The sequence below is a fragment of the Cryptomeria japonica genome, chromosome 7 (genome assembly GCF_030272615.1).
Source record: "Cryptomeria japonica chromosome 7, Sugi_1.0, whole genome shotgun sequence".
NCBI lineage: Eukaryota > Viridiplantae > Streptophyta > Pinopsida > Cupressales > Cupressaceae > Cryptomeria > Cryptomeria japonica.
The window spans coordinates 296,275,032-296,287,205 of NC_081411.1; the positions used below are offsets into that span (position 1 = coordinate 296,275,032).

A 12,174-nucleotide genomic window follows, 5' to 3' on the forward strand; every position below is an offset into this window, starting at 1 on the left:
CACTCACATTCTTCTCCACACTTTACACATACTTCATCTTTCTCACAACACGCGGCTCATTCTCCCTTATATATATATACCTTTCACGTAACCAATCATAAGGTTACATCTTTTTGAAGCCATAGGTTGTGATGATATCGTTTCATAACTACGGGTTATCTTCATGATCAATTCAATATTATCGATGCCATATTTTCATAACTATTATCGACCATCTCAACCGAAATCAATAAAGACTACTTTATTTAATCTTTATTATATTACCGGGTGCTCATATTTCTAACGTTATGTTAGCTTTTTCTTTTATAATTGTTGTTCCAAACTCAAACTTCATCATCCTTGCATAGACTGTATCCTTCATAGAATCCGTGGCAACAATATCAGAGTCGCCGCCATCTATGTGGGTAGGAACATGATCAGAATGAAGAGACGTATTAAAATTTGTACACACAAACATTAACTTTGGCATCGGGCTGTCTGTAGTCACCTTTATATAATTCCTTCTAATCGCTGATGTTTCCAGTGGACACAACATTAAAAAAATATTCATGCTGTCTTTGGCACTTATTATATTATTAACTAATACACAGATCACTGCTATCACAGTGCATGCTGATAAATATACAGATCGCTGTCATAGAACAGATTGCTGCATATTATTATAAACTTTAATTTTTTATGCAATCCCTTCGGCTTTTGGAGTGACTTTTACCATAGCTTCTTTGATAACCATACATGTGTTCGGCTGTGACTGCAGTATCCTCGTATGTAATAATCATTGTTTGGACTTTGGCTACGACTGTGCCTTTATCTTCTCTAATTCAGAGAAAGGATTACAAACCTTGAATCACAAAGCTTCCTTTTCACATGCTTCATATCGCAACTCCAGTGCCACTTCTTTTGTGATATACTCCAGCAAACACATCTTCCACTCCCATGTCTTTGTATTCTTAGCGACAGAGACTTGACCAGTCTTTGTCATTAGATTGGTCAATAAAATGAATTGAGTTTTTCTCGTAATGAATCATGAGTCTTAATGAATCTTTCTTCCCCCAACGGCATCTCTGAAAGGTCTGTATAATATAAGCATTCTCATCATGACTTACAATCAGAAGAGATACTCCAAACTGTTGTGATATGGCGTCTTCATCACCTTCACCAAAACAAGGTGCAAGGTCACACAAAGCTAGAGTTGCAGACTCCTCATTCATGAGCTCATTGTAAGAGAGCCTATGATTATCCTATGGTTATAAGTTTCAAATTGCATGTTCAACAAGTGTCTGAGCATCATCTATCAATCCACTCATTGCATATCCACGTAAGCTCAGAAGTTGCCACAAGTGATCTTCTGACTTCCATGTTTTCAACATGCTTGGGACATATTGAATATAATACTTGCATTAAAGTGTAGATAAACTGGTCTTCAACAATATTAACTTTTATTTCATAGTACTATATTACACCTATTAAATTATCAAGGACAACAATCTTGTCAAACAGTCTCATCTAATTCTTTTGACAGTGTCTTCTTATATTTGACATCAATGACAATATTACCAACAATGTGTGCCATCAGGATCAACCTCCAAGCATTTAAGCTCTATTTCTGAAGGCAACCTGCTCTGATACCATTGAGGTAAAAAGACTTTACGTTAGGAAGTAAAGTAGACATCTAGATAGCTTAAGCAGACACCCAAACAGCTCAAACAAACAACTAAGCAGCTCAAGCACACAAACAAGTGGCTCAAGCAAGTAATTGATGAAGATCTAATGAATAATCAGCAGCTTGATAAGCGTCTCAATCCGATTCTTTTCAGAAAGCCAAACATAGTTCCATATTACATTGAGTAATCCTCCAAAATTTATACAACCTTGCTCATCATCCTTCAACATCAACAACTAAATATTCAAGAAGGCCCCCTTCCTCACTCATGGGAGTAGTAAGGCACGGTTAGGCCCCCTTCCTAGCCCATAACAAACCCTTTGATGCATTTGCCTATTGCAAATCCAAATACAATTTATACAACCTTGATCATCAACCTTTGACATCAATGACAAAATATTCAACAAGGCCCCCTTCCTCACTCATGGGAGTAGTAAGGCAAGGTTAGGCCCCCTTCCTAGCCCATAACAAACCCTTTGATGCACTTGCCTATTCCAGATCCAAATACTTCTTTCTTTCTTCTTTGATCCTGCCAACCTACAAGGTAAAAAAATAAATCAATGGATGTATTCTAGTCAATAAGAAGGGATCTAACAAAACATGTGTTTACATGTATGATCCGTGTTTGCATATATTCATGTGTATGCTCTATGTTTGGTTCAACCTGATGTGTTTCTGATACGTCTACTCAATGAGTGTCTATGATTATTATAAACATATTCCTATCATCATGAGATTTTTATTTTTGGTTGATCTAGAATATGACAATAACTAGAGTGAACCAAAAAGATACGAATTTATTGCATTTGAGTTCATAGATGTGTGTCATGTTTCTAATCCTCATATTAATATATAAAGTTCTTGTCTTCACATTAAGAGATATCTACAATATTGTGCAAATGTTGGGTCAACCAAATTAAATAAATAAGACAAATCTCCAAGAGTTAGTTTAGGGACCCTCACATTGAAAAATATACGGCTTGGGTTCTTCCTAGGTGTCTGGGTTCTCTATGGGTCCTCCTCTATAGTTTCATAAATTAAAACCTCAATTTCACTCTCATAACTTTGTGACAGCATTTTTAATCAGAATATGCCAGCAAGCAAGCAATTAAATATCATTTCAATTGCATTTGTGAGCTATAACTATGAACATGGGGTAAGTAAACTTTATATCAGCATTACTAAGATTGATTTCAGTTGATTTACATTTAACAGATGTAGCAGCTGTTTGGTTATGTTTTGTGAAATCTCTATACTTGTGTTGTTAATGATTTGGCATTTTGTCAAATGTTTGAAAAATGAAATTGAACCAGCTTTTGCACTTGACACAGCTAGTGGTAGTGGCAATCCAATTGATTGTGCTTCAAATGAAATTGAACCGAATGTTGATATTGACCTTGATACTTCTAATGAAGAATAACATGAATATTAAAATGGATTATAATTTGAATTTTCATTGTGTAATGGCATCCTGAGACTTGAGTATTTTCATTTTTGCAAATTATGAATGAGTATCAAAATTCTATTTTTGATATTTATTGATATTTATTGGCAATTATGGATTCATGAGTATCACTCTTCTTATAATTATACATTGATACAATTTTTATTTTAAGAATTTTGATGTTTGAACATATATATAATATATGTATACATACATACATGTGTGTGTGTATACGGATGTACCCGTACCCGTACCCAAGGAAACATTTTTTTGTCGTACCCGCGAATCTGTACCCATACTCATGTTGCAAGGTGTGCACCCTTGTTCTCCTTGTGCTATGCAGTGCAGCGCTCGGGTTTGTGACATAGCTTAACCGCCTCCTGTGGATTCTATAAGTCTAGTGGTTGTATCGAGCATTAACAGGTCGATCTTTTGGTGCAACAGCAACCATACTTCTTAACAATGGTATCAGCGCCTAGATCATAGGTTCAAACCCCCTCGCTTACGCTAGGGTGGGGGGATTGTTGAAAGGTGTGCGCCCTTGGTCTCCTTGTGTTGTGCAGCGCAGTGCTCGGGTTTGTGACATGGCTTAACCGCCTCTTGTGAATTCTATTTGTCTAGTGGTTGCATCGGGCATTAACGGGTCAATCTTTTGGTGCAACGGCAATCGTACTTCTAACAACCCATACCCAAACCAATAACTTAGGATTTAAGATTAAAGGAGGCCGACCTCATCAAGGACCAAATATTAAGGCCGACCAAATAAAGATAAAACTAATTGCTAAATTTAATAATATTAACCTATCTAAAGTCGACCCAGAATTATAAACTTAAAATAACAACTATTATTTTAAGAGAGCCAACCCCCCCAGGTTCAATATTAGGAACCGATCTAGGAAGATAATAATTCAATAAAAGATTAACAAGAAGCACTTAATATGGCCTACCATAATTAATAGGATTAAATAGCAAACTATTTAAATGGGCCGACTGAGTTTGGGTAAACGATATTATTAGCAGTAAATAAATAGAGAAAAAGGACCAGCGACCCTTTGTGAAGGGATGTATCCCTTGCAAAGAAAGGACGTGACTCCCCCACAATAAAAGGGCGTGACTCCCCACAAATGGAGATATAAAAGGAACAGCAATTCATCCAAAAAAGGACATCAAGAAATAAAGGAATTCAATCATAGCATCTGTAGATGATATGCAACAGAAGACTTGAATCTGAAAGTTGCAATAGCAGACTTAAAAGCAGGCAATCAATTGGAAAAGGAACATCAGGGTAGATTGAAACATCTGAAGCAATCAGTAAAAAGAAACACATATACATATCAGGGAAAGACCATTGTTGAGCAGCAGATAATAGCATTAATATTCATTTTTGTGGGCAAATTCCAGCGTAAATCCAGAAGGGGACATTACAAAGAAGGCCATGGGCCTTGATTCTAACACTTAATTGTCTATGTATTTCCTATGGATGTATTTGCAATGTACTTTATGTTGAAAATAATAGCTAGCACAGATACCTGATTATTGAATTTTAATGTTGTCAATGACAATTAAAATTCATATGTATTATCTCTCATATAAATCTATTATTAAGCTAGACCCAAATGTGTAACGTGAGGAATGTATAATGACAATGTAATATAATTAAATAAACATGCAAGCCGACTTGGGGGTATTTGGCGCCAAAAGGTTGATATAAAACTAACAACCAATGAAGTCATTCAATCAATCATCTACCACGGATATAATCTGCTCTCCAATATTGGCGAACTTATTCAAGGCTGTTGTTAGGCAAAGTTGTCAAGATTTTGAAGTCTCTTCTTGTGCAATTCTGATCCATTCTCCCTTAGACATCTGCTGTTGATCTCCTTTAGTCATCTGTTGTTGATAAGAGCTGCATTCTTCACTGTTCTGCTAACTTGCTGTTTGGACAGCAATCTGAGATAAGTTCGTTGTATTGTAATTGCCTACATTTGAGATAATACATATTGTATTTTGGTGGCTGGGTTTTTCACCTCCAAGAGGGAGGTTTTCCCAAGGTATTGGTGTGTCTTGTCTTATGTTTTCTTTGCTATTACTGTTCATCTACAATCTGATTACTTAAAATTAACATCTGATTGCTTAAAATTAACATGGTATCGGAGCTTTAGGTTCATTCAAAATAATCAGATTATTAGTTGCCCTTCACTTTCAGTTTGCTGTTTTAGTTTTGCAAGATGGTTACAGGTCTGAAGGTAGAGGACAGACTTGAAGGTGCCCTCAATTTCACGTCATGGAAGGTCCGTGTCCTCCTTGCTCTTGAAGAATTAGAGCTGTTACAGTTTGTGGAAGACAAGGATCTGACTAAACCTTCGGATCCAGAAGAACTAAACCAATTCAAGAAGAATGCTCTCAAGGCAAAGAAGTTCCTTATTGATTCCGTGAAGGATCATCTTGTTCTAGTCATCTCCAAACTGAAGACAGACCAAGAGATGTTTAAACATCTTGAAGGGATATATGAGATCAACAACATCAGCCAGACACTTACATTGAGGCAGCAACTTCTTCCAGTCAAAATGAGCAAAGGAGATTCAGTCGTGTCCTTCTTCATGAAGATTTCAGAATTGAAAGACCAACTCAGCGCCATTGGAAGCGAGATTGTGGACAAGGATATTGTCATGATTGCTTTGAATCGTCTTCCTGACTCTTGGGATCCTTTCATTCAAAGCATAAGTGGAAGACTGAATTTCCTTCCTTCGATCGCCTCCAGTCAGATTGTATTCAAGAGGAGTCACACCTTGCTGCCAAAGATATGCATAAAGGAACTCATGGAGGTGATCAACATGTGCTTACATCCCAACATGTTAGAAGAAAGGGAGGCCATTGGAAGAAGAACAACTTCAAAAGAGATAGAGACTTCAGACCTCCTGCTTACGATTCAAGGAAGAAGCCAAGGGATCTTTCACGTGTCCGTTGCTTCAGATATGACAAGTTTGGACATTATACCAAAGAATGTCACAATCCACCCATGCAAGGAGAGGCCAACCTGAATGAAGTTGCAAACTCAGAGGATAATGAAGACTATCTCTTCATTTTTGCATTGTCCAGCAATGTGCCAACTGATAGTAACACTTGGTTGATAGACAGTGGTGCATCTAAACACATCACGGGATATCGAGAGCATATCTCAGACTTGATGGAGAAAGAGTCCAACCTTCATGTGGTAATTGGTGATGATGCTCAGTATTCAGTAAGAGGTTTTGGTAGCACTTCTTTAAATTTAGAATCTGGCATGTCCTTGCATCTTAGTGATAAAGGTTATCAAATAGCATTTTCTGAGGGTAAAGTGCTTGCATGGCCTAAGAAATCTAGTATTAAATATGCTCGTGTTATTGGAAATAGATATGATAGTTTGTATAAGCTTTCAGCTAACCCCATTCGAGCACTCATTCATGAAGCTCCTGAATCTTGCGAACTGTGGCATAGAAGGCTCGGCCATCTTCACTATCAGGCACTTCCTTCACTTGAAAAGATGGTTAAAGGTATGCCTAAACTTAATCAACTTCATGTTGATGCTTGCAAAGGTTGTGCATTAGGTAGCTGAACGAAAGAATAGAGCCATTGTTGAAGCTACCAAAGCTATGATTCACGATCAGGACCTGCAGACCTCCTTATGGGCTGAAGCATCCAAGACTGCAATGTACATTCAGAATAGATGCCCTCACCGTGTCCTGAAGAACATAACTCCCGAGGAAGCTTTCACTGGAGTCAAACCAGATATCAACCACCTAAGGATCTTTGGAAGTCCTGTCTATGTTCATGTGCCAAAGGAAAAGAGGACTAAGTTAGAGCCTTCTAGGAAGAAAGGTATCCTTGTTGGATATAGTGAATCTTCCAAGGCATTTTGCATCTACATTCCTGGTCAAAGGTATATTGAGGTAAGTAGAAATGTCACCTTTGAAGAAAATATTGCTTTCAAGAAATCTAAAGGTTCTCTTATTGATAATGATAAAGAAGTTAATGATAATCAAGCTATGGATATTGATACTAACCCTGAGATTCAAAGGGAGTCTATTGAGCCTCCCAAACCTATTGAGCATGATGATTCTCCTGAGCCTCTGGTTCCAAATGATGGACTTAGAGATATTACAGTTAGCAAGAAAAGACCACTTTTGGTTAGAAGCACAATTCAAGATGCAGAAAAGTTTGTAGCTCCTAGGGGCACTTTCAGAGAAAGTAAGAGACCTTAAAAGCTCTCCAACTATGTTGCAATGATGTGCAACATCATTGAGGCTGAACCATCCAGCATAGAAGAAGCTATGAACCAACAAGCATGGAAGTTAGCTATAGACGAAGAGTATCAATCCATCATCAAGAATGATGTCTGGGATGTTGTGCCTAGACCTAAAGGTAGGTCTATTGTTTCTTCCAAATGGTTGTTTAAAAGTAAACATGTTGCTGATGGTAGTATAGAGAAATATAAAGCTAGATTTGTAGCTCGTGGTTTTCCTCAAAAGGAAGGCATAGATTATGAAGAAACATTAGCTCCTGTTGCTAGATCCATTAGAACTATTATAGCTATTGTTGCAGCCAAAGGTTGGAAATTACATCAGATGGATGTAAAGATTGCTTTTCTTAATGGTGTTATTGAGGAAGAAGTCTATGTTGAAAAACCCGAAGGTTATGAGATTCATAATAGAGAAACTCATGTGTGCAAACTGAAGAAAGCTCTCTACGGCCTCAAGCAAGCTCCTAGAGCTTGGTATGAAAGAATTGATAGGTACTTAGTTAGTTTAGGGTTTTATAAGAATGATGTTGATCATAACATTTAAGAATTGATAAGGTATACATATTGTATTTTGGTGGCTGGGTTTTTCACCTCCAAGAGGGAGGTTTTCCCAGGGTATTGGTGTGTCTTGTCTTGTGTTTTCTTTGCTGTTACTGTTCATCTACAATCTGATTACTTAAAATTAACATCCGATTGCTTAAAATTAACACTTAACGTATCCCCAACATGCTTGGAAAGTAATCTTGGAGCACATCTTTTGGGCATATGAAGAAGCAGAAGAAAGGAAGGATGAGGAGTGATGTGTTCGTTGCCTATAGAGATGGCGATCTGAGCAGCATTCAAAGATTATATGTGGAGAAGTCTTCTCCACGTCACTGCAAGGGAAGGGCACAATGAACTTGTTTCATGTTCTTTCCCACTTGAGAAATTACACTTTTATCACTAAATCTCACAATGGTGCCACTCCACTTCATATTGCATATATGGCTGTTGTTATTTGATTCGAACTATCAATTATTATATTATGATATCCAGTTTTTGTTAGTTGTTATTATAACCTTTAGCCTTGTACTGTCAAACTAGCTTATGTTTTCTCCATAAAAGTTATGCTTTTGAAAAAGAAAACAAGTTCTCATGTTTTCATCAATCTACCAGACAAGATATACCTTATCAATTCTTGCATGTTTTTGGTGGCTCTCATATGAGTTGGGTGATTCTTTTGGATGCTTACCTTGGAATATGGGCCATTATGGACCATTATGGAGTGACAAGTCAAAGATGCCATCTGTTATTGGTATGAAGTACATCTTTTTCTATTAATGCTCACTAGAAGTTACATTTACTATTCTCAAAAGAGACTCTTTATTTTGGACATGGGAGTTTTGCATTTACTATGGTTTGATGGTACATTGTTTTCGGAAACCAGTTGTGGTATTCTTCTCCTATTTCTCTAAAAAATGAAGGAATGAGATGGTAATTTCATAAGTTTATTTTTTAAGTACATAAGTGCTCCTAGAGGGCTGTCTACATGAAGAAAGTGTCAGTGTGTTGGATGTATCTCCTTGTTTAGAATTTATTAAATACTTGACATATTTCTTATGTGGCGTTTTTTCTCAAAAGGGTTTCTTTATGTTCATATAGTTTGCTGATTTTATTCTTATTGCTTATTTTATGCAATCACATAATTATCATATGTTAATCCTTGAGATTTGCCAACACTTGTAAAAGATTTTATGGCAGTGGTTTCAGCTTGTTTCTCAATAGATACTGCTGATTTTTGTCATAGATCATAAATAATTTCTATGTTAACTTTTAGTATATCCAAAATATTTTTTATAATATCTTCTATTGAAAAAGCTCATAAAAGAGTGTTGGAAGGCTTCCAAAAGTGTGCAGTATTTTAGATACTAAACTAAAGTCCCACAAATAACAAAATGAAAAGTACATTAAAGATTACTAATATAAGAGACAGCACAAATCCTGCCTAAATTTCTTACCAAGAATGGTAGCTTCATATGAGTAAATACAGGATTGGCTATAGCAATTTCCCCAAGAGCTCTCAGCATTAGAGACAGAATTTCTTGTATATGCTTGACCATCAGACGCACAGCTGCTTCCTCCTTAAGCTGCAATTCACGTGCCTCTTCCTTTGCAGATTTTGACTTATCTCCATCTGCTACATAAGAGAGGATTATTATTACATGAAGATTTTGTCAAAAAAGAAAAAAAAAATACATTCAATTCCAATCTCACAATTGGCAGAAGTACACTATAACAGACCAAGCTTTTTTGTGGCCTTTGGAATATCCTTTTTCCCCATGTTTGTTGTCTCTCTTTTCACTGAAGTTTGGCGAATAGGAGACCCAGATTTAACAGGTTCCTGTCAAACAAATTACACCAGGTGTCATTAAAAGATAATATTACTGTAAATACAAGTTAAAATTCAGTATTTTCTAGCAGCACTTAAAAGTTAACATTTTATTTTTGTTAACATATCAAGATTTGGAAGAGCATTGGACATTACCCCATTTTCTAGGTCATCATACAATTTGAATCGCCCTTTTGCTTGCTTTATATTTTTATCAGTAACAACCTCTGCAACATATACTCCTTGCTCGCTAGACAACACTCCTTCTTGTGTGTTGAATATCTATAAATTTCAAACATGTGAAACGAAGAGTATAAAATACAATATTATTTAAAAAATGAGTATACATATGTTATGATCCCACAGCCCATAGAATTAAATAATAAAGACATATTAAACTACAGAAGTAGAAAATAGAAATTAAAGTTTCCCAAAAGCAAATCTTAAATAATTTAAGACTTCAACTTTGGGACACTTTAGACCTATCACGAAATCTCTTTTTCCCAATATTACAGCATATCCAACAGCTGTTTTCAAACTCGATAAATATCTGTGTGCAAAAAATACTATAAGTTCATTGAACTAGAAAATTTGTTTGATAAATACAAATTTATTGTATTCCATTCTTATCCTAAGCTTTTTTGAATTTATCAAAAGACCCCCATCAAGTTTCAAAGGATTCACACATCGAACCAATTCATGAGCACTACTCAAACACACTTTTCAGCAGATTTGCCTATCCAAAATCGACCTGTCAAGACCAAGCTTGCTGAGGGACACTTAAGATAAATGTTTGCAATCATAACTCATATGGGACACTTAAGAAAACACATATTTTCTGCTTCCAAGCATTCATATTATGAAAGATCACATGGACAGAATTGATATATTTGGGCTTCATAATTTCACAGCATAGGTTGAGGATGGGTCCTGAAAAGGTAAGAGACAATTTTGGAGAATCCCAAAAAGATTGTTTGGAAAATAAGTTTCTATGCGTTAGCTAACTTTTAAAAGAAATTCATCACAAATTCAGTGGTATTCATGCATCTGTACCAGAGACCATGAGAGGAGATAAAAAGAAGTTCAGATGGACATTTGCAGCAAAAAAGAAATTTAATTGTTGAAAAATTAAGTGGCACAACAGCCAGTGTTGACATTGCTTGATTTCAACAAGCATTGATTTTAAACATGCGAGCTGCAGCCACAGCTAAGTGATGGGCTTCTGACAGGTTTAGTGCATCCTGGATTTTGGGGTGGTGTTCAGCAGTGATGTGAGTGATTTTCCACGACATGACTGTATCCACATTGGAATTGTAATAGCAAAAGCTAGATTAGGAAAGGACTGATCTCACAGAGCTCGATGTCTTTTTAGCTCAAAGGTAGACAACAGGACCAATCTCTGCTTGCTGGCTGGGTAACTGGCAACTTTTTTGCCATAGCAGAACTGATAGAATAGGCCTTCCCTGGTTAGCTTCATCCTCAAGTGGGTAATCTTGCTTACTTCTCAGTCATGCTATGCTACAGCTTCCCCAACATCCAACAGTGTCAGGCAACAAGATTATGATCTAATTTTTTTCTGTCCTTATGGCAAAACAGCAACAAAGTCATTCATATGGTAAGCCAGACCCCTAAATAATTCCTCTATTATTTAAAATTGAGCATTGATTTATTGTTCACATTATTATTTCTACATTAAGTGGAATGATAAACTACTGATTTAAATGTCCGTTCACATATATTGACAATAAGCATATTTAATCATTTACCAGTCTAAAACACCTTACTGCTTTCCTACAGTGCATATTCGTTTTTGAACTTATTTTGATGCCTATTTCCATCCATTTAACTAGGTATCCTTTAATTCACTCATTTTTTTAAATGGAATTTCACATTGTAATTATGTGAAACTTCAAAAAAAAATAACACCAGTGACACTAATTGAGCAATATTCCATAGCTTGTAAAATCATATTGTGTTGTGATATAAATCTGCATGAAGAAAATTCCAAATTGACTCAAAGAAATTTTCAAAATTGCAGTTAACCCTTCCTTGTTTTATGTTAGAGAATGTCTGTATTAGAAAAGAAAAAAGAAAAACATACAGAACTACTCCGTGTGAAGATTGGTTATATAAATTAAAGATGTCATGTAACCTATATCAAAATATCATGTAATCTTAAGATTGCCACATTATTCTTTAAGTTAGGGATAACATTGTGAAATCTCTGTTAAATAAATTATCACAAAGAAACAGCACATAAAAAAAAGGAAGAATGGCAGATACATATTGCATACAGAATTTGTTTCAACTTCAACCTGCCATTTCATTAGCCATGTAATATTAATTTTACCTTTATATCAGTTTCGGTAAGTCCATCGTGCAAGCCTCGTTCACTGAGCTCTTCTAGTCTCTGGCATATG

The 12,174-nt window shown here is 36.0% G+C and overlaps 1 protein-coding gene across 6 annotated transcripts in view; it reads right to left on the bottom strand.

Annotated features, from left to right (window-relative positions):
• The window catches only part of LOC131048585 (protein ILITYHIA), a 212,581-nt gene that overhangs the window by 120,335 nt on the left and 80,072 nt on the right, over nucleotides 1–12,174 (bottom strand). For 5 of the 6 annotated variants that reach the window (XM_057982586.2, XM_057982589.2, XM_057982588.2 and 2 more), the window contains exons 16-19: nucleotides 12,105–12,164; nucleotides 9,911–10,036; nucleotides 9,667–9,766; nucleotides 9,384–9,562 (exon numbers count right to left, since the gene is read on the bottom strand). In XM_057982586.2, the coding sequence (XP_057838569.2) occupies nucleotides 9,384–9,562; nucleotides 9,667–9,766; nucleotides 9,911–10,036; nucleotides 12,105–12,164 (465 nt within the window). The remainder of the gene's footprint in view (nucleotides 1–9,383; nucleotides 9,563–9,666; nucleotides 9,767–9,910; nucleotides 10,037–12,104; nucleotides 12,165–12,174) is intronic. The other variant, XM_057982590.2, reaches the window with a different exon arrangement.